General features: G+C 40.1%; 2 protein-coding genes across 2 annotated transcripts; one reads left to right on the plus strand and one right to left on the minus strand.

Moving 5' to 3' along the window:
- Positions 1 to 1,779: 1,779 nt before the first annotated feature.
- LOC115925755 lies at positions 1,780 to 9,581 on the minus strand. The gene is made up of 3 exons (XM_030989773.1): positions 9,390 to 9,581; positions 8,700 to 9,101; positions 1,780 to 1,791 (listed from the first exon to the last, which is right to left on the minus strand). The coding sequence occupies exons 1-3, from the start codon at positions 9,579 to 9,581 to the stop codon at positions 1,780 to 1,782; spliced, it is 606 nt and encodes a 201-aa protein (XP_030845633.1).
- A 10,515-nt stretch (positions 9,582 to 20,096) lies between these two features.
- LOC105439857 lies at positions 20,097 to 24,052 on the plus strand. Its single transcript, XM_030989939.1, has 5 exons — positions 20,097 to 20,321; positions 20,967 to 21,173; positions 21,817 to 22,035; positions 22,451 to 22,606; positions 22,943 to 24,052. Exons 1-5 carry the CDS (start codon positions 20,319 to 20,321, stop codon positions 23,042 to 23,044), a joined length of 687 nt encoding a protein of 228 aa, XP_030845799.1. The 5' UTR covers positions 20,097 to 20,318; the 3' UTR covers positions 23,045 to 24,052.
- The last annotated feature ends 1,396 nt before the right edge of the window (positions 24,053 to 25,448 follow it).

Raw genomic sequence — 25,448 nt, forward strand, 5'->3', positions numbered from 1 at the left:
ACAGGAGAGGAGGGAAAGGGGTTTCTTGTATTAAGCAGGGCTCCCACTTAGCCGAGTTGGAGCCTCGAGTTGTGGCGAGCTGGCGCAAGCTTATGGCAAGCCGTTTTATCATTAAAAAAATATTTCTTGATATCAAGAAATAATTTTACGTTGTAAAGCATCGGTAATTCTTGATATCAATAATTGAATTCGTGATATCAAGAATTCGATTTCGTGATATTAGGAATTGAATTCTTGATATCAAGAAGTACCATTGCTTTTCAACATAAAATTATTTCTTGATAACAAGAATTGAATTCTTGATATCAATTAATAATAAAACGGCTTTCCATAAGATCGCGCAAACTCGCCACAACTCGAGGTTCCAACTCGGCTAAGTGGGAGCCCTGCTTTAGAGTGGACAAAGAAAGTAAATGTCTGAGTGCGGCAGCGGTGGGATGTGAACATGAAAAGAAGAACATTCTTGGTGGTGAATAGGGACACAGAGTCTATAGAAATTAACGAGGCTAATGATAGCAACCATTGAACTTACAACTTTTAGGAAAACAAAGTGAACTTCAAAGGTTAATTCGGAGTACAATATACAGCCCTACAACATTATCGCATGATCACACAGCTACGTTTATGATTCAATTTTAATTCCCCTATATGAAGCTTATTGCAATTTGCTAAACCATATAGTTGACTTTTTGTTTTGTTAAAATTACTACTGATTCAAAAGGGATTTAACTTTGGTATTATGGATTTCCTCATGAATACCAGTTTGTGAAAGACACAGCTTAATCGGCAGTGCAAGTACCAACAGCGTAGAACTAATTTTTAATAAAACCGAAAATGTATCTTTTTCTCAAAACAAACCCATTCCTTTCATGTTATGTAGGCCGGATATTAGGGACTTCTAAATTTGTAAGTCGACATAGTGGACTGTTATGTGTGACGTCCTTTAAGGCACTGTTAAAAGGACGTCACACGTAGCCAGGTGCGGACCGCGCGGGGGGGGGGGGGGCGAGCGAGCCTTCAATTGGCCCCTCAAAAGGTACACAAAGACAATTGTTACCCGAAATTACCTTTTTTTTTTGTTCAAGGAGGGGGGAGGGGGGGGGATTCACCCCCCCCCCCCTCCCCACTGAGCGGAACACCGGCCGGTATGATTTTTAAAATGTCAGCACACTAAATTTCAAATTGATTTTATATTTGGGCCTACCCCTATTAAAGAAATCCTGGATCTACGCCTGGACGTAGTAGTCCACTATGTCGACGTGCAAATATAAAAGTCCCTAATATGTGGGCGACGGGGAACGTGCCTCTATTGAAATGGCGACAAGAGAGAGAGAGAGAGAGGGAGAGAGAGAGAGAGAGAGACTGAGAGAGAGGGAGAGGGAGAGAATGAGGGAGACAGACAATTTCTGCCACGAGTGAAAAGAAAAGTATCCGCCATTATTTGACACGGTACAAAATCTTCGTTTACAGACTATTCATGTGTGTTAGGATTATACGGTTCGTGAGTACATGTACACTGCATCGTGTTTTCAACTCGGAATTTATATTGATTGATGTAGACTTTGTAAATGTGAATACTGTGCACTTGATTATATATGACGGGATCATCCATAGATCTGACGTCTGCAAACAAAATATATAAAACACGGGGTAAGTTTTGTACACCAAGTTATAATTCATATTAGTTTACTGCATATTACAATTTACAAATATTTGCAAAATATTAATATTACCTCTGTAAAAAAAGGGGATCTCTTCCGTAATTAAGCTCTCGGTCTTTCATGGGCCATCCTATCAATACAACAAGGGAGAGGGAAAATATTACCATACGGACATGATCTGTGCCAGACTGTATATCAGTATATACCACCAAAAGAAATTAAATGGAAGGGCCCTACAGTAGCAATATTTATAACTCCTATGGCGTGAATACTCGGAAGCGACTCAATAATAACCCGCCATGGTAGCGTGGATATTTTCCACATCTATTTATAAAACATTAAGTAGTCTTTGAAACACAACTCTGGTGAACGTGCCATCTGAAGTAGACAACTAATTGTTTCTCTTGAAACAATATGACTATTCCGAAATCATTTCACTTACCATTAAGTTTAATAGCATTGCGCACAGTTTCTTTTGTCTAGCAGTCTTGTTTTATTCAGGGGCTCAAGCAAATCAACCTTTTGGGTAAGATGACATTGTATACTATTGTCTATACAAGCCTAATGTACTTTTCTAATATAATGTACTTTTAAAAAGTAGGTTTTACCCGATCTCAAGTTTCTCTGCTGGTTTCGTATCCATTACGATTATTGATGTTATTCATTTTACCCAGGCCCCTCTTTTTCATTAACGACCTGAATAGGAAAAACACGAAAAGTACCTGCCATTATTTGTCACAGAACAAAGTCTGTGTTTACAGACTATTCAAGTAAATGTGTAGAATCTCCATTTTGATGGTGAGTGCGTACCTCCAGCCGTTGCCTGTTGCACTCTTGACAGTTTTTTGTAAACCTCCAAACATGAAACAGTCGGACATGGACTCCCAGAAGGTAAGTTTAGTTGTATTGTTTTTAACGGGAAATATTGAGATTTTCCTTATACGTGGCCATTCAATCACAAATATTAGATATGCTGATGACACTGTTTTATTTTCTGAATCAGAGAAAGATCTCCAGAGACTCCTGAGTGTAGTTGTAAAAGAAAGTGAGAGTGGGACTAGAGATCAACTATACCAAGACAAAGTACCTGGTGGTATCCAAGAAGAGCAGTCCAAAATGTTACTTGAAACTGAAAGAACAGATTATTAAACAAGTCTCCTCATTTAACTATCTTGGCAGCATGATCACGGAGGATGCCAGATGTGAGACAGCTAAATCTGCATTTTCAGAGTTAGGCAAAATTTTGACAAATCGAACAATGTGTATGAGGACAAGAATAAGAGTATTGATTTTTTACATCTACCCAGTACTTATCTATGGTAGTGAAACATGGAGTTTAGCCTCATTCTGATACTAAAAAGCGTTTGGAAAGTTGTGAAAGTTGTAGTTTTTAAGAAGAATGATGAAAGTCCCCTGGACTGACAAAGTTAGCAATGAGGAAGTTCTTACTCGAGCTGGAGTGCAAAGAAAATGATACGTGAGATGTTAATTAGGCAGTTGAAGTTCATGGGTCGCATTATACGTAAAGAAGGCGTAGAGAATCTTGCTTTGACAGGGAAAATTGTGGGAAGAAGGAGGAGGATACTGTGGATGGACAGTCTGCAGAAATTGTTGGAAGAGAGAGGAGTGAAAGAACTGGGAGTGGTACTAATACAGAAGGCTAGGAGCCGAGGGTTGTGGAACAGCGTGATCGCCAAAGTCAAACGAAATGGCACTTAGAGAGAGAGAATGATGTACATAATAAGGTTATTTTTAGTGTATTTGGCTATATATAGCGGGATAATTCGTAAATCTGACTTATACAAACGAGGTTAGTTTTTTTATTTTTTTATATCAAGTTATCATAATAATATCATTCATATGACATATGTTTTTATCTTGCACATACTATATGCCCATATGCTTATAATGATTAGATGGTTTAGCGTCAGGGAAACGGGTTCTCTATTTTGTTTTTCTTTGTTCCGTTTTGTTAGTTTATTAATTTGTTTGTTTATTATTATAACAATCCTTTCTATACTATACTTTCTATACTGTATGTCAGGTTTTTATTTTCGATAAATATTAATTGAATTTGAATTTGAATCATGGGACGTGGGACAGGGGGGGGGGGGGGGCTGCGGTTTAGGTGCAGTTTTCAATCGACAAGAAGAAAGCGTATTTCATAATCAGGAATACCACACGTGGCATATCTCCTGCGGACAGTAACGGATACTCTATCGACCAATACCCCGGACATCCTACTTTTACACGTCGACAACTACGCCACTGAGATCCCCCTTACCCACCCTTAGAAAATACCTAAGGGGTTACTCCTCTTCTTCACTTTCAATGACTTTCAATGCCAATGTCTTTCATCACACAGGCAAGTGCCCTTTAAAAGTACTATGTCTCATTTGCAGGCCAACAAAAATGTTAAGGTTAAATTCTAACGACATTTGAAAGACAATACTAATTAAGAACTTCCCTCAAAACGTAAGGGCTTGGAAATGGATTTTTGTGGTAAAATAACGAACATTAGTTATCAAATTGACTTAAGTGATTGCAATCACTTAAGTAAATAGTCTGATTTTCAGACCCTTATACCGAAAGGTCGTACGTTTCATGCTGCATTTTGGCTATTACAAGAACGTGGGTTATTGATGTAGACAGATGCCAGGCGCGGGTCCAGGATTTCTTTGGGGGGGGGGGGACCACATTTGAAATTATGCGAGCCAAATATTGGAACGTAATGGTGACACCGGCAGTGGCGAAATGAGAAAAACGTTTGGGGACGGGGAGAGGGGTATGCAAAAAGCCCCGGATGCTCAGTGGTTCTAGGCATTTAATTACGGTCAGATGAACATATTTTGATACCTTATTTGTGACAATGACAGGTCACGAATTGGCCTAGGGTCCAGGGGGCGGAGTTCCCGGAAGCTCATGGTTTTTATTCATTAAATTACCGTCAGATAAGCATATTTTGAAACCTTATTTGTGACACTGACAGATCACGAATCGGTGTGGGGTCCAGGGGGCGGAGCCCCCGGAAAATCAGGGGTTTTGGGCAATAAATTACGGGCAGATGAGCATGTTTTGATACCTTATTTGTGACACTGGCAGATCACTAATTTTCGTGGGGTCCACGGGGCGGAGCCCCCAGAAGCTCAGGGGTTTTAGGCATTTTATAACGGTCAGATAAGCATGCAGGGGCCCGCCTTAGGGTCTCTGGTGGGGTCGAGGGGGCGAAGTCCCGGAAGCTCAGGGGTTTTAGGCATTTAATTACGGTCAGATGAAAATATTTTGATACCTTATTTGTGACACTGACAGGTCACGAATTGGCCTAGGGTCCAGGGGGCGGAGCCCCCGGAAGCTCATTGTTTGTATACATTAAATTACCGTCATATGAGCATCCAGGTTCCCGCCGTAGGACCCTAGATAGAATCGAGGAGGCAGACACCCTGGAAGCTCAGGGGTTTCAGGCATTTAATCACGGTCAGACAAGCAAATTTTGACACCTTATTATTTTGTGACATAGGCAGGTCACTATTCTTTCTTTCTTTCTTCATGAATTTGCCATTTTCCAGAAACGCATGAAAAAAGTATCTTTAACTAAACATTGAGGACAAATCTCGGAAAATTATGTCATTTCAGCAACATTTGTAAATCACCGGTATCGAATAAGAAATAAAGCAGGTTTGAATAATATTGGGGCCATCCAAGCCCCCTCACCCCATCAGTTCGCCAGTGCCCCTCTCCCGATCTACACCTTGTAACTGATCTCCCCTACCTTTCTTTTTTCTCTTTTTTTCTCTTTTTTTCTCTTTTCCTTTCCTTTTCCTTCCTTCTCTCTGTTTTAGGTTTGCTTGGATGAAGCAAGGGCCTTTCGCCCCCCCCCCCGATCCACACGTTGTTGGCGGTGATTAATCGCAACTGTTCTCCCCTTCTTTTCACCCTTTTCTTTTCTTCTTCCTTTTTTTTTGTTCCCTTTTATGTCCCTTTTTCCCTTTCCCTTGCTTCCCCCTTTAAGGGGGCGGGAATTGGAGGGGGGGGGGTAAGGCAACGGCCTTTTGCCGGAAAATCGCAACTGATATCCCCCTTTTTTTCTTTTCTTTTTACTCTTTTTTCCTCCCCTTTAGTTCCTATTTTTCATTTTTCTTTTCATTTCCTTCCTTCTCTCTTATATTCTAATGGGGGGGGGGGGGCAAGGCCCGCTCGCCCCCCCCCTGGATCCGCGCCTGGCACACACGTTAATACAGCCGATTTCTTCTACTACTACTACTATACTACTGGTACTAGTATTCTGCTACTACTACTACTACTACTACTACTGCTACCACTACCACATCTACCATACTACTACTACTACTACTACTACTACTACTACTACTACTACCTCTACTACACTTCTACTACTATTTCTGCTAGTACTACTACCTATACTACTACTACTACTACTACTACTACTACTACTACTACTACTAATAATAATAATAATTTAAGATGTGTATAGCGCACATATCTGCCTATAATGGCACTCAAGGCGCACAATAAAGGTTCACTTTTAACATTTCATATACAAACAATAATCAAATTGAAATTAACAAACTAATAATAAATCAACAATTAAAAAACAAATGCAAATTACAGATTCAGTAAGACATTGAAATGTTCATGTGAGTTAATCATATTTTTCCTTCATAAGGTAGGTCTTTAGATGCTTGTGGAATAGTACAATTGTTTTACTTAGTTTAATGTATGAAGGGAGTGCATTCCACAAACGCGGGGCTGCTACAGAGAAGGACCTGTCGCCCCAAAACCGCCTTGTTCGAGCTTCCTGAAACTGGTGGACATTTCCTGAACGTAGACCAAGTCTAGAGGATCTCTTCTCCTCCAGTAGATCTGACAAGTATAATGGTGTCTGGTCAGTGGCGTACCTGGGGTACTCCGTCAGGGGGGGGGGGGGGCAAGCGACCGAAACAAACAAAAAAAGGCGATGCTAATTTTCACTTCTGGCGAGCGAGCGAGCAAAAAAAAAATCTTTAAGTAACGTTTGGTATATAAACTGGTATTGTTGCAAGTTGGGGGTGGGAACATTCACTTGTTAGCGACGTTAATTTCATTTTTTTGCATACGAGTGTAGCGAGCAAGAAAAAAAAAATCACTTCTTTTTTAATAATTGCCACTTAAACTTGGTTCAATTGTCCCATGCAGGGCGCGGGAACAATATTGTGTTTAGGGTGATTTTATACCCATTTTAGCTAGCAAGCGAAAATACATCTTTCTCTCAATGAATTGCTATATAAAATTTGTTTCATTGTCGCAGGTAGGGGGCGGGCACAATCGTGTTTAAGGTAATGTCAATCCCATATTGGCGGGCAGGCAACCCCCTACATTTCTCTTTTTAATGATATTGTAGCAAGTTAGTGGTGGGCACATAATTCCACGAGCTAGCGAGCGTAGCGAGCGAAAAAAAAAAAAACTTTTCTTTTATAGGGAAAATATGGTACATAAAACTTGGGTTCATTGTTCCATGTCAGGGACGTGATTATTAAAAGCGGTGTTATTTCTATTTTGGCGAGCGAGCGAGCAAAAAAAAAATCACTTCTCTTTTATAGGGAAAATATGGTACATAAAACTTGGGTTCATTGTTCCATGTCAGGGACGTGATAATTAAAAGCGGTGTTATTTCTATTTTGGCGAGCGAGCGTAGCGAGCGAGCAAAAAAAATCACTTCTCTTTTATAGGGAAAATATGGTATATAATCTTGGGTTCATTGTTCCATGTCAGGGACGTGATTATTAAAAGCGGTGTTATTTCTATTTTGGCGAGCGAGCAAAAAAACTTGTAATTATAATTGGTTCATAAATTTCAGATTTTTTTGGTGCAGGGCAGGGCTTACACAATCATGTCTAAGGTGATGTTAATTCCATTTTGGCGAGCACGAGCACACCAAAACTTCTTTGAATAACGTTTGGTACATAATTATTAACTGGTTATTGCAGGTTGGGGCGGGCACGTTATAGCGGTGTCAATTCCATTTTGGCGAGCGAGCATAGCGAGCAAGCAAAACAAATAAATTATCTTTTAATAGAAATTAATAAATAAACTTGTTTTTATTGGTGCAGGTCAGGATGGACGCAATCGCGTTTAACGCGATTCAATTCCTTTTTGGCGAGAGGGCGAAAACACTCTTCCATTTTTAATGATATTGTTGCAGGTCAAGGGTGGGCACAATTGTTTCCAAAGCAATGTCTATTCATTTTATTCGTGAGCGAGTGTAGCGAGCGAGAAAAATGAATTAGTCTCTTTTAGTAACATTTGGTACATATATTGTGTGTTATTGTTGCCATGGTTGCAGGTCGGGGCCCGTCGGGGCAGGCACAATTGTATTCTAGGCAATACTAATCCTTTTCTTTTTTCAGGGGGACGAGCAAGTGAAAACATTTAATACAAAATAGGCTAGCAAGCAGTTCGCGCCAGCGAAGAGTTTTAAATTTGTTATATCACTTATATTTTCCTATTTTCATTTGTTTTAATTTTTCAGGGCCGTATGCGGAATAATTTTCTGGTGGGGGAGGGGGAAAGCAAAAGGAGTGAAGGGAGTTCGAGCGACCGAACTGGTCATGAGGGTACTTTTGCATTTTCAAAAGTAGAATTGAAGGATTTGGTATAGGCCTACACTACATTTTCAGGAAAAAAAACTGTACGTTTTCAAAATATCTGGGGTCAACTGCCCCCCCCCCCCCTGGTGCGTACGGCCATGGTCTTTTTTTTTTTTTAATTTCCCCATTTTTATTCCTTTCCTTTTTTTTCCCCCTTTTTCTTCCTTTTCTCTTCTTCTTCCTTTTTTCTTTCTTTTTTTTTTTTTTTCTCTTTCTTTCCTTTTTTCTTCCCTTTTCCTTTTTTCTTTTTCTTTCCTTTTCCTTTCTTTTTTTTCTTTCCCCTTTTCCTTTTTTTCTCCTGGAGCCCGTCAGGGGGCACTCTGCCCCCCTGCCCCCCCCCATAGGTACGCCAGTGTGTCTGGTTGGTTTTGGTTTTAAAAACCAGGGAAAGTACCTTGTACTCGAGTCTTTGCCTCACAGGCAGCCAGTGCAGATCCTCGAGAACGGGGGTTATATGATCAGATAGCTTTGATCGGGTGACAAGCCGAGCCGCAGAATTTTGGACCTTCTGCAGTCGTTTGATGAGAGTGTCGGGCAGTCCATTCAGGGTACTATTGTACATGTCCAATCGTGACGTGACGAGTGCATGGACTGCCTGCTTCGTGGCATGTGGAGTCAGATAATCCCGGATTCGACGAATGTGCCTGATGTGATAACATGCTGATCGGATGCAGCTAGAGATTTGGGGTTCCATTGACATGTTGGAATCCAGTGTTAGACCTAGTGAGCGTACTTTGGAAGCCGGACTTACACGTGCCTCACCAACTGTGAGATGGGGAACAATGACCTTCTTCATCTGTTGAGAAGAACCGAAGAAGATAAATTCGGTCTTCGCCTGATTAATTCTTAAGTAGTTCTGCCCCATCCATTTGGAGATCTCTGTTATGCATGACTCAAATCTGGCAAGGGTGTTGTCCACATCAGTTTGATTAGGCAGGCACGACATATACAGCTGAATATCATCAGCGTATATGTGATACATGAAATTATGCCTGTTGATAATGTCACAAATCGGTAAAATGTACAAAAAAAACAGTTGCGGACCGAGCACTGAACCCTGAGGCACAGAACAGTTTAGAGAAACTGGGTCCGAGAAGTCATTCTCACCAATGCGAACAGCCTGAGTGCGACCATCAAGGTATGATTGACACCAACTCAAATCCGAACCTCCTATACCAACTTCTTGTAGTCTCTGTAGTAAGACACGATGATCTACCGTGTCAAACGCTGAGCTCAAATCCAGTAGAACTAGTCCTGTCAGCATGCCCCTATCCATGGCCCGTAAGACGCCATTACTCACTCGCAAGACGGCTGTCTCCACTGAATGGTTCTTTCTATAGGCTGATTGGAAAGGATCCTGAAGAGACTGGTCAGCTACACATCTAAGAATGCGTGCAGTAACTGCTCTCTCGACCACTTTTCCTATGAATTTCAAGTTAGCTTTAAGTTAGTTTTCCAGTCTCTCCTTATCCAGGTTAGGCTTCTTTAGTAAGGGCCTGATGGTGGCATGCTTCAAGTTCTCCGGAAAAACAGCTAGAGTAAAAGACCTGTTAACCAACTTCGTAATGAATGGCACAAATGCACGAACATGTTCCTTGATCAGCCATGTTGGAATAGGGTCTTGTTGACAAGAGCTTGACGGCGATCGTTTGATGAGTTTCTCGACTTCATCCTCGGATGCTACATGGAAGCTGGCCATATACGGTGCTCCAGGTGTAGGCTTTTCACCGATCTCCAGAAACTGCACCAACGAATCGCGAATCGTGTTAATCTTGCTCATGAAATGCTCTGAGAATCTGTTGGCTAATAACCCCTCAGATGGACTTTATGGTAATATAGGATCTCCTTTCTTCTGAAGGAGCTCATCAATGATGGTGAACAAAGCTTTCTGATCTGAAGTACAGCTCTCAACCGCAGATAAATAGAACTGTCTTTTTGCATCCTTTATGAGCTTAACAACACTTCGGCATTGCTCTTGGTATCTCTTATGTTGAAGTTTGCCTTCCTCGCTGGATTTACACCTTCTCCACTTTCTTTCCAACCTTCGTCTCACTTTCGTTTGTGATCTACCAACGATATAAAGTCTCGATTGGATATAAATTCGACCCGCGAATTTTAAGTTCTAGATCTAGCCTATATTTCACAAGTCGCGAGCGTCTCAGTAGAATACCTCAACAACACTTCGAAATGGAGCCCCGATTTGTGTTAATAATAATAATAAATACTACTACTACTACTATTTCTACTGCCTATACTGTTACTACTAATAATATTATAAATACCTCTAGTGCTCCTGCTACTACCGCTCTCACTACGCATCGTCCTATAATTCACCATTGCTATGTTACTTCACTTCATCCTTCACCTTCTATGTATATATATATATATATATATGTATTATCTTGGAGGGGTTTAGGATTTTCAATGTTCATAATCACTTCAACCCTTTCTTGTTGGTCTACAGGTGTTTGTCTCCTAAGATGGATTACCGTTATATATGGATCACCGTCTCTCTCTTGACCAGTGTATATTGTTCTTATGGATCACAAGGTAATTTGACAAACTCTAACTTACTGGCCAGAGATTGACAAAAAACTGTTAATTATTTTGTATTTATAGTGTGACAGCAGCAACGAAAACATGAAATAAAATGTTCACCAATTTACGATGAACGTGCAGATGGTTTGTATTAAATCATGAAACGTTAATGAAACAGAATATTCAATAATATTATGAACTAGTTGAAAATTAGTTATTAACCGTTAAATTTGGGCAAAAACATGGCTACCAGTCCCTGTTTTTGTGTGTATTGGTTTTTGAAATTGCTTGTTATGCGACCAGTTCTATCTTTAAAAAAATAATTTTCTTGCTCATCACTTTTATGCATCTGGTAATTATATAGTGTCTACAATTTCAATAACAGAATAAATTACGTGCATGCTAATTTAACGCATATACTTGACTTGAACTCTCCATTATGCGGAATCGCTGTGTTTACTATTACGCTTTTGTAACTCTTTAGAATGAAATAAGAAGATAGTCCTGTATTCTAAATTCTTGTTGAATGTAAACTCTAGTTTAGGTTAAACCATTATTCCAGTAACAGGTGTTACCACAAACAGAGATCTGATACTGTCAAAAATATGTTCAATATTGATTTATCTTATGTTTTTGATTTTGATCACACAGAAGAAACAATATTGAGGTTCTATATTATTTATACTATCTTTAATCCCGACAGTTTTATGTTTTAATATACACTTATTTTATTATTGCTCTATTATCCAACGGGTCATGTGCATATTCTTGTTTATTTAGATCCAGTTATAGCGACGTCATTTGGGAAGAATGCAACTCTCCCTTGTCAGATTGCAAACCTGGACTCTGATCTTCAGTTTCTTCACTGGGAGAAAGATGAGAAAATAATCTATTCCCGAACAAGCAAGGGGGAGCATACTAGTGGGAAGAACTTGGTAATTGACGGAGCGTCTCTCGTCATACCTGATGCCATGGAGAGCGACGCTGGAAACTATTCCTGCGTAGTTGGTCGAAAGTCACTTGCAATTGAGGAGAGTGATATCATGCAGCTATACGTGATAGGTAGGAAGTAAAAGTGATATGAAAAGGAATATTCTATGGTAGTATACAACACCTAAGTAGATCCCTGTCATTTGATTGCAGGATTGTTAGTCATATGATATTCAATAGATGTACTATTGCACGGGCGTGCATTTTGGTTATATACAGACTATACGTATCTCTCTGCCCTGCGCGTATCCCATTGTTATATTAGCTGCGCGCATCTGACGTGGAGGCAATCTGAATGTAATCAAGATAAGGCCCGACTCCAACTTTAATTTATCCTTCATAAGAAGCAAAGCATAATTTGTTGAAAGATTAACGTTCTATTAGATCTACTTCGATGTTGTATGAAACAAATAATGAATGTTTTTCATTCGTTCATTAGTGCCAATATTTCCATTTGTTGACAGATTAACGTAAATTCTATTCAACTCAGCTGACGCCTCGTTGAATAGAATTTTATTATTTCAACTCATGAACATATTCGCACTATTGAACTCATAAGCATTCATTATTTGTGTAGTATCAAATTCAATTAATATAAGTCCCGCTCACATATTGACGTTTTCGTCTGTAGTCGTAATGGTGACCAATTCGCATGCGCTCAAGTAAAAAGCAACAAGGACATCGGATTATGGTTCGACAGCTTTCTGAAAAGACATTATACGTCAACACCATGTCCTTTCCAACAGTATACCGGTTGCACACTGAGCGTCATTTCAATCGTGTTATCGCCTGTGTCAATCAAGTCTGTGAAGGCGATTCACGCATACGATGAATTAAAATTAAAAAAATTCAAAGTTCAATTTTATTTCTGTTTCCAACAAACTATTACAAATCAATTATAATCTTTACAAGAATTGAGGAATTCATATTGGAAACAGAGGGGTCCACTAAAAAGCAATGCTTGTTGTGGACCCCTCAAATAGGCTTAGCTATGGTCACATCACCTAAAAGTAGCCTGCTCGGTGGCCGGGCGGCGAGTTTTAATTTCGCTCGGGCACCGCTTATTTTTTAGGGCATCGCTCGGTCGCTGCTGAAGTAGCGCAGAATTAAAATTCGGGCGGCGCCTGCTCATTTTCACTCGCCGCCCAGAGTATGCTCAATGCCCGGCCGGTCGCCGCCCGGGCACCGACCTAATCGAGCGTTCGCCGTCGAGCGATTTAGGTCGAAAATCGAAGCCGCTAAGTCAAAGGCTGCTGAGCGTTCGCCACCCGGTCACCGCTGGGAGATCAAGCGGTCTCTGGGCGGCGAGTTCAAAATCGGTCAGCAACCTTTGACCTAGGGGCTCGACGGCGAACGCTCGATTAGGTTGGTGTCTGGGCGGCGAACGCCCGGGCACCGAGCGTATTTTGGCGACCCGCCGATCACCGACCGGCTGCCGGGCATATTCCTTAAAATTAGCCGGTGGCCGGTGGGAGACCGCTCGGGTATCGATGGGTCATCGGGCGGTCACTGCCGGGACGCCGCTCGGAGAAGCTCTCCGATTTCGCCCAGTATTTTGACCTAAAATTGACTGGCGACCGACGGGAAATCGACAGGGCACCGCCCAGGCATCGCTGGGGCTATACAGCCTGCTCGACTTTTCCAACAAATCGTTGGGCGATGCCTAAATTCCAGTGGCGATCGAGCAGGCTACTAATCGGTCGGTCGCTGCTCTGATTCTTGACCACAGCTTGAATAATGAGTTATTAAATTTACAATTCATCGCAATTGCAGGCACTGTTAATTTTCAAGTCATTGTTTGCACGATGTTAAGACCGTAGGGCGCGTCATACACCTAACCTGTCATTTAACTTTAAGCTGTCTTGCGTCGGACAAGTTACGCCTTAAGTGACTCTCACACTCTGCCGTGTAGGCCTACCGTGTGCCACCGTGCGCGAAAATGTCTGCGGACGGTGGAGAACGGCGAGGGCACACGGTGGTTCGTTATCAAAGCGGGCAACACGTTAATAGGGCGTTGGCGCTTATTTACACCCGGACCCGGTGAAAGTTTTGGGCATGTTCAAAACTTTGGCCGGCTGGCACCGGCCGCAAGTAAGCGGCAAGAGGACGGTGTTGAACGGTATGAGGACGGTATGAATACGTTATGAAAACGGTCACACTGTAAGAACACGTTCACAACACGCTCATAACCCGTTACAGAACGGTGATGAAAAATGGAGAGCGGACTGACCGTTGCCGTTCAAATCGGGGTATTTATGGCAGTCGTGTCATGACGTCAGCAGTCCGGGGACTCGCTCACAGGACGCTCCGAGCGGTGAGGGGATGCTAACTGACTGGTAGGTGGCTGCTACAAACCCGGTGCACACGTTCGAGACCCGGTATGGGCCCGGTATGGAAACGGCCAAAATTTTCAACGAAAGTCAATCTGGGCGGGGAAGACGGTAGAAGCACGTTCAACACCCGGTATGCGCCCGGTGAGAACGGTCAGAAGATGGCAACGAAACGGTGAAAAGATTAATTTTATGAATTTTTTTTGCGGCCGGGGACAAGTTCGCTCAAACCCAACGTTCTGGACTCTGTTGTTTTTTTAATAGCCCGGCAGGTGGACGGTAGGCTTACACGGCAGAGTGTGAGAGCAACTTTATGTGCAACGACCATTGCATTAAATTTATGATTAACTATTGCCTCATTACTGTGAGATTGATTATTAGTTTTTTTATCGTTTACTAAAACATATTACCTAAGCATTAGGCCTACAGTATGTTTACACTTTACTAAAAAGAAATGTCCAGAGAGATCGCTATTGGAAGTCCGCAGATGTATCGAAAACCGTATCCGGACACCTACCCCCTGGACCTTCACCCCCGGATAACCACCCCTAGGACAACAACCCCTTAGAACAACTACCCTTTAGGACAACTACCCCCCCCCCGGAGAAATATCCCCCGTACAGCTACCCCCGGACAAATACCCCTAGTACAAATACCCCGGACAACTACCCCCGGACAACTACCCGCAGACAACTACCCCCTAGGATAGTTGTCAGGTGGTAGCTGTCCAGGAGGATGGCTTTCGTAGGGGGTAGTTGTATGGAGGGTAGTTGTTCGGGGGGATACTTGGCGGTTAGGGGAGTAGTTGTCCTAGGGGTTAGTTGTATGAGGAGTAGTTTGTCCGGGGGTAGTTGTCTGAGGGGTAGTTGTCCGGTGGTTAGTTGTCCTAGGGGGTAGTCTTCCTAGAGGGTGGTTGCCCTAGGGGGGGGGGTAAGTGTCCTAGGGGGTAGTTTCCTATAGGGTGGTTATCCTAGGGCTGGTGGTTGTCCAGGGGTAGGTGTCCTAGAACCATCGGAAACTACTTATTATCCCTGGTATTGAGACGTAGGGAAGGAGCAGGTGTTCAAGTGACTGTTGAATTGATTTACACTTTCAACTGTCATTTGTAAGACTGATATTCTACCACGACCTCGTCCCATATGTTAGCTCTTTATCATCATTTTCTCCTTCTTCTTCTTCTTTTTCTTCCCCTCCTCCTCATCCCCTTCTTCGTTTGCTCCTTTTTCTTCTTAATTTGTTTTAGACGTCTCTGTTAGCCACTGCAAAGACACTGGGCAGCAGGTGGAAGGTTGTAGCTGTAAGATCAATGGTTCACACATTACTTCCTTGCAGTGTTCTGCGTCAGGTTTTCCTCACCCTCCAGTTATCACCTGGGAGGAGGTCCAGGAGGATATAGTCATCTACCAATCCTCATCTGTTGACTTAACAAGGTTTAGTGAAAACATCACTCTCACCTGCAAGGCAAGGGATGAGAATCTGCAGGGTGCCGAGGCAAATAAATCCGTGTGCGTCTACTATGCGCGTGGTTAGTTGAACTTTTACAACCTATTGTATTTCTCTGTCGTTTAGATGCATGCAAATGGACAAACATTATCGATTTGAGCTTTTTCACTTAGAAAACTTTTGTATCTAATTGCACATTTCCAACGTAAAATTTATTTGCTGCTGCTCATCAACAGTTTATACCGTTTGTACTTTGTAGCATGGCGCAACATGTATGCATTTATACCGTTTTTTTTCTCTATGTAAACAAATGCGATTTCCTTCTACGTCCTTCTCTCTCTTTCTCTTTCTATCTTTGCCACTCTCTGCGTCAGTTTCCCTTTCTCCCCTGCGTGAAAAACAAGTTCAAAATTATAAAGCTAGAATAATTATTTCCTACACGTACATGTAGTTATCATTAATACGTTAAACCATACGATCATCAACAAATGCTACATTAACAGACTATCCTAACCAGCGGTGGATCCAGGATTTTTCAAAAAGGAGGGGGCGGGAGGGCGCGAAGCCAACGAGCGCGCGAACCGAGCTGTGAGTGCCTTGTGGGTTGAGCCCAAAGACGTTTAAATATAATTGAGCCCCACCTGGATTTGCTAGCAGTTTATTTAGAGTTCATGGTGATTTATTTAATTCAGAAGTAATTAACCGAAAATACATTTCAACATATTAAAGACCTTACTTGTAATGAAATGCATATTGGCGTATGAATATTGTCTACTTTCAGAAGTAACTTCGTCTGGTGGATCCCCAGTAGAAACAACTACTGCATGTGTAAACGATCAAGCACGTGTTGCCGCTATTGTATTATCCACCGTACTGATCCTCTTGCTCTTAATAGGGTTCATACTTTGCTTAGCAGCTGTGTGTAGACGCAAAAAAGGTTAGTATTAATTGTGTTGATAGTATTTTAAACATTTAGACAAGCGAATATATAGATGTTTGCTTTACAAATAGCTTTAACTTGTATCAGTTATCTGATACACCCTTATATGGGTTATACTAATCTTGAACGTTCCTTTCCCTAGCGAATAAAATGTCTCAACGAATAATGTGACTATTCAGAACAGTTAATGTAATAATACTAGTGATCATTGATCATATTGATCTGATGATATTTAGCATTAAAGAATAAGTTTGATCTCACTGTACAAATTATACCAAGGACAGATTCGATTTTTTCGGTAAATATGATAGTTTTATATAGGCCTATATCAAATAAAAGAACATAAAAGAAACAAAACAAATTAAGAAGTCATTTACACAATGAACACTGTAAAACATTTTATGACCAAAATTTCTGTTTTCTCTTGTTTTTCCTGTTTACTAGAGAAAGCCTTCCGTTTACCACTCATATTCAGGTGGACTTCAAAGGTAATAATCGTGATCCTACCTAACGTCATATCCGTTTGTTCAATATAATACATTTAACAAACAATTAAAAACATGCAGTAACCTAAACAAAGAGAATTTTCAAGGATTCAAAATACGAAAAAGTGTGTATTCGCATTTAAAAATACATCGTAATTAGGCTAAGAATGAATTGCTCTTTGTTAATTCATGAAATTATTTTCCCATGAAACACGTGCACATCATTAATCACTTCTTACGTTATTTTAAACTGTAGCCAGAACCAACTCGAGTACTGAAGGATAGTTGGAAAAATGTAAGTAGAACATATTGTCAACATTCATTCATTCATTCGTTCAATTATCTAAGAATGCAAAAAGAAAAAACCCTGATGCATGCCATAGTCATTCAACTTAATTTTTTGTTATATGTTTGTGAAAATACTTCTCAACACTATTGAAACTTTACTATAGCAATAATATATTTAACAAACAATTAAAAACATGCAGTAACCTAAACAAACAGAATTTTCAAGGATTCAAAAATGAAAAAAGTGTGTATTCGCATTTAAAATTACATCGTCATTAGGCTAATAATGAATTGCTCTTTGTTAATTCATGAAAATTATTTCCCGAAGAAACACGTGCACATCATTAATCACTTCTTACGTTATTTTTAACTGTAGCCCAAACCAACTGGAGGAAATTTCGGTGTTTTAAAGGACAGCTGGAAAAATGTGAGTAGACCATATCGGTATCATTCATTCATTTATTTAATGATCTACCAATACAAAAACAAAATGGAACTGACGCATTCCATAGTCATTCAACTTAATTTGTTGTTATATGTTTGTGAAAATACTTCTCAACACTATTGAAACTTTACTATCGCAACGTAATTGTTCCGTCTGATAATGGTCAATGTATTGTAAATATTGCTCCAATGATGCCAGATCCAAAGGACAGATCCAAAGGACAGATCTATCCTATGACTATTATCCCTGTCCACCGGAAACTACCAACATAAACCCAGTGGCGGATCCAGGGGGGGGGGGGCCCCGGGGGGCCCCCCCCCCCCCCCCCCCCTTGAGAAAAAAATCATGTAAAATCACGCGATTTTTACCTTTTTGGGGGGTTGGGGCCCCCCCCCCCCCTGGCGCTCAAGGGGGGATGCAAATTTTAAAATTTTCGACTGGTTGAGTCGTTGCGATTTTTTGGGGGGACTCAAAAAAAAAAAAAAAAGTGTCCGCTTACCCCCCCCCCCCCCCCCCCCCCCCCCCCCCCCCCCCACTGAGCGACTTTTCGGCCGGCGCGATTTTCACATTTTCGGGAGCAAAAAAAAAAAAAAAAGGTGGGCCCCCTCCCCTAAGAAATCCTGGATCCGCGCCTGCATAAACCACCCGTTAGGACAACACATGAAACTATATTCCAAAACGACAACTACTACTACTAAGTTTTTTTTCAGTGCCTTTTCAGTTATAATAATAATAATAATAGTTAGCTCTTATATAGCGCATTTAATTACCGAAGGTAATACCAATGCGCTTTACAAATGTAGAAGACAATAGAAATAAAGACATATATAGAAATAATTACATATAATTATAATCAAAACTTACAAGTAGGCATACGTTATACATTAGAAAAATCGAAAGTAGCTTCTATTAAAGGTGATACATGTAATATTTGAAATGATTATAATGGTGAGGAAGGCCCAATACAACAATATAAATATGAATAGATAAATAAACATCAGCATTCCGTCAGTCACAAAGATGGTATGTAATCGTCCACAGCGCTAAAAGTATTATTATGGTATAAACCCAGTCACTGGATTTAATTACGGTTGTACACATTAGAGTGCTCCTAAGCACGCCCATGTTAATCCAAGTAAAATGACATTCACATCCTATCTGGTATCAAACACCTGGGTGGATAGAATCAATGTAGAGGAAATGCCTCGCTCAAGGTCAACAACCTCATTATAGGACAATTACTCATTAAGCAGCTTGTAGTCTCACTCTAAGATGTCATTGTGTTCATTGTGAGGGGCGTTGGAAAAAAATATATATAACAATCTTTATACAAAATACGAACTCCGTATTTCTAGTTGGCATTCATCGAATGAAAAATCTATCTGTCTACTCCGAGAAGCTCAGTTACTCAGTCGTGACAATCTTGAAGAAAACGAATAAACATATGGACTGTTTGCCATAGAGTTGGAATTATTTTTCTTGCCTCTTTTCATGAAATATTTTTGCCAATATCATTTATTCTTGATATGTAAGGTACATCTGCTCAGAACTTTAAAGATGATCAATAAAGTTCTGAGAAGATACAAACTCCATCTATCAAGATTAATTCATATTGTCACACTCATTTCTTGAAAATAGGTAAGAACAAAATATTCCAACTTCATGGGCAACAGTGTACTATAATTATGTACATCGTTTTCAGTCCAAAGGAAGCAGCGTAGGATTTCAACCCACATCACAACCAGGGATCATATCCATCGAGGATGGAATTGATGATGATCATTCTCCAAAGGACTGCAATCAAGAAGCAGTAAGTTTTACCAACATGTCTCAACTATCTTTTAAAAATGTATAAAATGTGTGTGAGCTCAACAAGTTTGTCAAAACACCAACAGTATTTGATAGGCATAAATAGATTCTGAACGTTAAATAAAGTCCAATTAAGTAACGACAACTTTCTTAAATTTCTTAACAGAAACAGACTTGTCAGTCTCAGTTATGTAATGAATGAAATGAGGTTCAGTGGGAGCAGTCTGTAGTAGCAGTCACTCTCTGTCAGTAGTATCAGAACTCGGAAAGTATGTGCTTACCACACTACCGAACAGTAGTCGTTAATGAATCAATAAAATCAAAATCTAGCCTTATTTCCTCCTCCCAAGAAATATTCTGGACACTGTTACATTTATCAATCGCATGACCACTACATAACATGACCTTGTTATCTCCTAACAAAAATAGAAACGGTCATGTGATTCGCACTGGCAGAATTGTGCCACATTAGACATGTGAGTATCATATTCATCTTTTTCACGTGAAAGTACAGTTATTTCCTGTTTTAATAGTGTGTTTTATCGGGTTTGTTTCTCAGGTGGTGAACGATGAGCAACAACTCTCATTGGTTGGACTGCTGCTTCTTGATGATCTACGTTCCGTGCCAGAAGAAACCAAGGAATCGATTAAGGCTGCCGTCAATGCATTGGTGCAAAAACGTGTCGAACCTTACAAATTTGAACAGTCACCTGTGGATCCCACTGTTACTATCCATGCTTCAATCATGGTCAGTTGATTAAGTTTTGTACATCAATAGGTTGTTCATTTGATAAAATGCTTCTACCATACACTCGTTTATAAAGAGATGTGCCAGAAGGGATCCGTCTTCTTCATATTCATGAGAGATACAGATTTAATAAAACTTGATAATAATAAATCCTGCCGTTATATCGCGCATATCACATTATCGTGTTATAACATGTGGATGATCGTCCAAAGAGATACCGTTACCTTAATAGCTTTAGCTCATGCACCCGTTGCACTCGGTTCATTCAAAGAATAAATCTTACCATGTACTCACTTACTAAACATGGGTCGAGTGTGGCAGGCGTATTACCAGAGGTCGTTAGTGCTATAGCAGAGATTTGAACCCCGTACCTCGAGGTTCACAGTCTGGAAACTTATTTACTAGACCACAAAATCTTTACATTGACCGTCACATGCATGTCTTTTAAAAGACTTTTTTTCTCTTTTCCTCTTCCATGAGGATTTATTGATTTTCACTATATTTGTACATGTTATACATATTCACAAACATATACACACAACGAATAATATTTATCAAGGGTGAATTTATCTTTGGGAAGACTAGAGTTTGCAAAATTTAGGCGATCCACCCAGTAAATGCATTATTTTCCGTTATTTCCTTTAGAATGAGACTTTGCAAAAGAGCATGAAGACTGAGAACTTAGGCGATCCTGATACTGCATTCGTATATATGGTTCTTCAGGACCTTGATATGATTCTTGATGAAAGAGACAGAGACGAGTGTGAGATCTTGATAACCAAGCCAGACTTCCAGGAAGTGAACGATGAATCTCAAATACCAGCCTATCAGGGTAAAACAGACATCAATCAGGTGAGAACATTTTTCATCATGTTTGAACCGGTATCTGAGGAAGTACAAGTAGGTTATAGCGTTACAAGTAAACCATACACCTAAAATCTGTATCAGCAAGTTCAAGGTAGGTCCCATGTATTGTTACTTCGTATTATGGCATTGTGAACTCTTTGCCTGATTCAAGCTCTATTAGGGCTATCACATCGATGCAGTCATCAGATACTGAAATCTTGAATGTTGACATGAAGTCGGTTCCAGGATTTGCCGATAGGGGGGAAGTTGAAAAACGCAGACAGTTTTTTTTTTTCGCTCAGTGGGAGGGGGGGGGGGGGTTAAGTTTGAGCACTTCCTACAACAACAACAAATATTAAGATTTTTTTTTTTTTTTTTAGAAGAAGAAAAAAAGACCAGGGGGGCGGTCCTGTCGCCCCCCCCCCCCCCCGTGGATCCGCGCCTGGTCGGTTACATATGGGAGTAAATATCTTGGACTTGTCCTTGTATAGACGAAATTTTTGCTATGTTTGCAGTGGTAACTTGGCCAGGTATTATTGCTTGATTGTTGATGTCAATTCCTTTAAAAAAACTTACCAACTTCATAATAACGCTATTAAATGGAATATACCCCCATGTTATGATTACAATATTTCTTATTTAACTTCAGTCTCTACCCATGCAAGCAAACATGAAGTCATCAATGATCAGGAGTATGGTGGCATGCCACCCACTGGCTACTGCCTTACGTGAGAAACTAGTGAAGAAGCCAACCGATAGAACAGCGATACGCAACGCTATTTCTCAAATCATTCTGGATTTTCAGGAGACAGGGCACCTGGGACTAGAGGTCAGCAGTTATTTGAATTGCAGTACCGTTATGTTGCCGGTAAGTAGAGATGAAATCTGTAAATGTTACACACTTCATTAAATAGTATATGTGTGAGAATAGTTTGTTAAGATACTACTCGGAGATGAGATTCATTTGGTGCATCGTACATCGCATAGGGCAAGGAATACAGGGGCTTCGGTAGGAGGGGAGAGTGAGAGGGTGTATGACTCTAACTCTTCATATCCTTTGCAAAGTGAAGGTATAGCTTTACTTCACCATTTTCTTATAATTACGTGAACTCGTTGTTTTCATGACAAAGTGATAGAGTATATATTCCTAAGGTGGTTTTGGAGAGTTTTGGAAAACACACTTCTTATCGTATAATATTGTCCATAATATAAATAAGCATTTCATAAATGCATCGGTTCTTTATTTTGTTGATTATTTTTCTCTGTTGTATATCTTTACTCAGGGTATCAATGCTTCATCGTATGCACATGAAGTCGTAGATGAAGAGGTTTCACGACTTGTTGCTTTCTGGACCAGTAAGATTGTGAAGCTAGACAATGGCGTCAACAATCGCATCAAGAAGTATTTATTTCCTCTCAAACCAAGAAATGTCAACAAGGCAAGCATACCAATATCATAAGAATATGGTCCTTTTTTTCTCTCTATTTTTCAGATATTAAGCACTTTATGGAAATCTCAATTAAATTTGAATCACATCAATGGTTAAATCAAAATTATAGCTTTAAGGTAATTTTCACTCTAAAATTCGTGATAATTGATTACACCTTTCAACTTCAATTTTACATATTAATATAACCAAGTGTTTAAACATCCTTTTCTTTTACATTCGGGCGCTTTTCCTTTTACTATAAAAGGACCGTCTTGAGAAGAAGGCCTTGATATTGTATGATACCTTGTCTCATTTTTGCTATTTCTGCTTCTGTTTTTTTCACAGAGTTCAGATTCACAACCAGTCGTAAAAACTCGGCAGGAAGAGGACGAGATTCCAGACATTCCCTCGACAGCAAAGCTTCTCGGAGACAAAATGCCGAGATAGCGAAGAGTCTATTTACTGCATACCTCCTATTACCTGAATTCATGTCAAGCTATTAAAGGGGAAGTCCACCTAAAATCGTTGTAAATTCAGTAGAAGCGCAAACAGTCGAGAAACAGATAAGTAAATGTTTGAGCAAAACCTGAAAAATATGGAAGGTATTAATTGTTGGAAGTCGCAATCGATCAAACATATCTTGACAACTTGTTAATGCATCTTGCAAGTTCTCCTCCATTTTGCTCTTTTCTACACAAAAGAAGAATCAACAACTTTTTATTTCTAGGAACTAAAAAGTTCTAATCGTGCATGCACCCTAGTTACTATCTTTACACAAAATAATGTTACACAACCCCAGTATGATAAAAGAATCCTTCATCAACAACTAGGCAAATGAAAATTGATTACATTTTTGTACAGAAAAAGGGGATAGGACCTCGAAAGACACGTTTGCATTGACCAAAACTTAACAAATTAATTGCTTCCTTATTTATCAGGTTTGCTCAAATATTCACCGATCTGCTTCTCTTTTGTAATGTTTCCGTTTCTACTGAAACCAACCTCATATTTATTAGTAACAGTTTTCTCACCGTTTGAGATAATGGAAAGTGACTTATTGCAGAAAATAGACGATGACGTGGCGTAGGTGAATACAAAGATATTGAATCTCATTGCCAAGCATATGAGAGATAATGGAAGTTTCACTCATCCTATTTTGCATGATTGTGCTTCATATCAGAGGAGATGGTTTGACAGAAGAGTGCTTTGGTAGATTAATACAAAGGATCGTTCCTTTAAATCAGAAAAGTTAGCTACTAATGAATAGAGGTATTAGGTATTGCAGAAGTGATTACTTTTAAATTTCGAAGAGTGTATGTTTTTTTTGTATATTTTATATTTTAAAATATTTTCATATGTTATACAGAAATTCGTATGCTAACGTTTAGCTTATGCTTACCCTCTTTGAGATTGTGTGTAGTACTTGAAATACCATTAAATTGTGGAAGAAAAAAATGTCTGGAATCTATTGCATGGGACAGGTTAACAGGTTCATGATGTAGACATAAGAATTAGCTGTGAAATGTAAGGTTTCACGTAATCGGCAAAATGAAAAAGATGTGGCCCAGCTTTGTTAAACATTCCATGCACCGCACACAGAAATGTGTGTATGTATGGGACCACTTACTCAAGGCAAGAAAGTATGGTCCAAACTGAGCCTTTTCTCCTCATATCCTGAATATGATAACATTTGAAAAGCCATCTTTTGAAATTTTATACTATGATATATGAAGAATGTAAAAAAGCTCAACAAGTATTATTTCTTATCTACCCAAACGCAAATTATTCTCTATACAATTCTGAAAAAACTAATAAGAGAATTAAGGAGAGTAAAATAATAAAAACGTCATGTAGAATGTTGCCATTTTGAAATAAGCTGAGGTCACAATTGTTATAGAAAAATTGACAATGTTGTCATTTTCGTGTTATCATGCATGTAGAACTATAGAAGGAATTATTGAACCGATTGTGAGTAAAATGAACACTGCCTACGTCATGGATATGATACAAATCTCACAGTCTGTAGTTATTACAATGGCGCATGGATTATAATGCATATCTTGAGAACTTATAAGGGTATTTAGAGTTGGTTGGTAAGTAGTGTTATCTGCATGTAACTATAGGTGTGATATAACATAGAGACTTTTCGTGAGTTGTACATGTACTTCTTTTCGCTTTTTATCATAGATTATGTCTAGTTGCATTTGTAGACGATATATGTATATGTGGGATATCAGTGGCGTACGCAGGATTTTTTCAAGGGGGGGGGGTTTTAAAATCGGGTCCAAAATTTCGCAACGACTCAGAAAAATTTGAAAATTGCGCCGGCCAAAAAGTCGCTCAGTGGGGGGGGGGGGGGGGGGGGGGGTAAGCGGACACTTTTTTTTTTTTTTAGGGAGTCCAAAAAAAAATCGCAACGACTCAGCCAGCCGAAAAGTCGCTCAGGGGGGGGGGGGGGGGGGGGGGGGGGGGGGGGGGGGGGGGGGGGGGGGGGGGGGGGGGGGGGGGGGTAAGAGGACACTTTTTTTTTTTTTTTTTGGTCTCGAAATTTGAGAATTTGACATGTTGCTCCGTTGGGGGGGGGGTAAGGTCACCTTTCTTAGGTCAGCCATGGAGGTAATTTTTTTTTTTTTTTTTTTTTTTTTTAATAATAAAAAAAAAAAAAAAAAAAATCCAAAGGGGGAGGGGGGGGGGGGGGGGGAGTTTTAGGTTTTTTTAGGGGGGTTTACACTTGTAAAAATACCAAAGGGGGGTGTTTAACCCCCCAAACACCCCCCTGCGTACGCGCCTGTGGGATATGCACATTTAGTAAAAACCTTACTTCCATAGTACCAGGCGCGCCGGAAGCAGT

This window comes from Strongylocentrotus purpuratus, unplaced genomic scaffold (assembly GCF_000002235.5).
Source record: "Strongylocentrotus purpuratus isolate Spur 01 unplaced genomic scaffold, Spur_5.0 spur5_contig_843, whole genome shotgun sequence".
NCBI classification, from domain to species: Eukaryota; Metazoa; Echinodermata; class Echinoidea; order Camarodonta; family Strongylocentrotidae; genus Strongylocentrotus; species Strongylocentrotus purpuratus.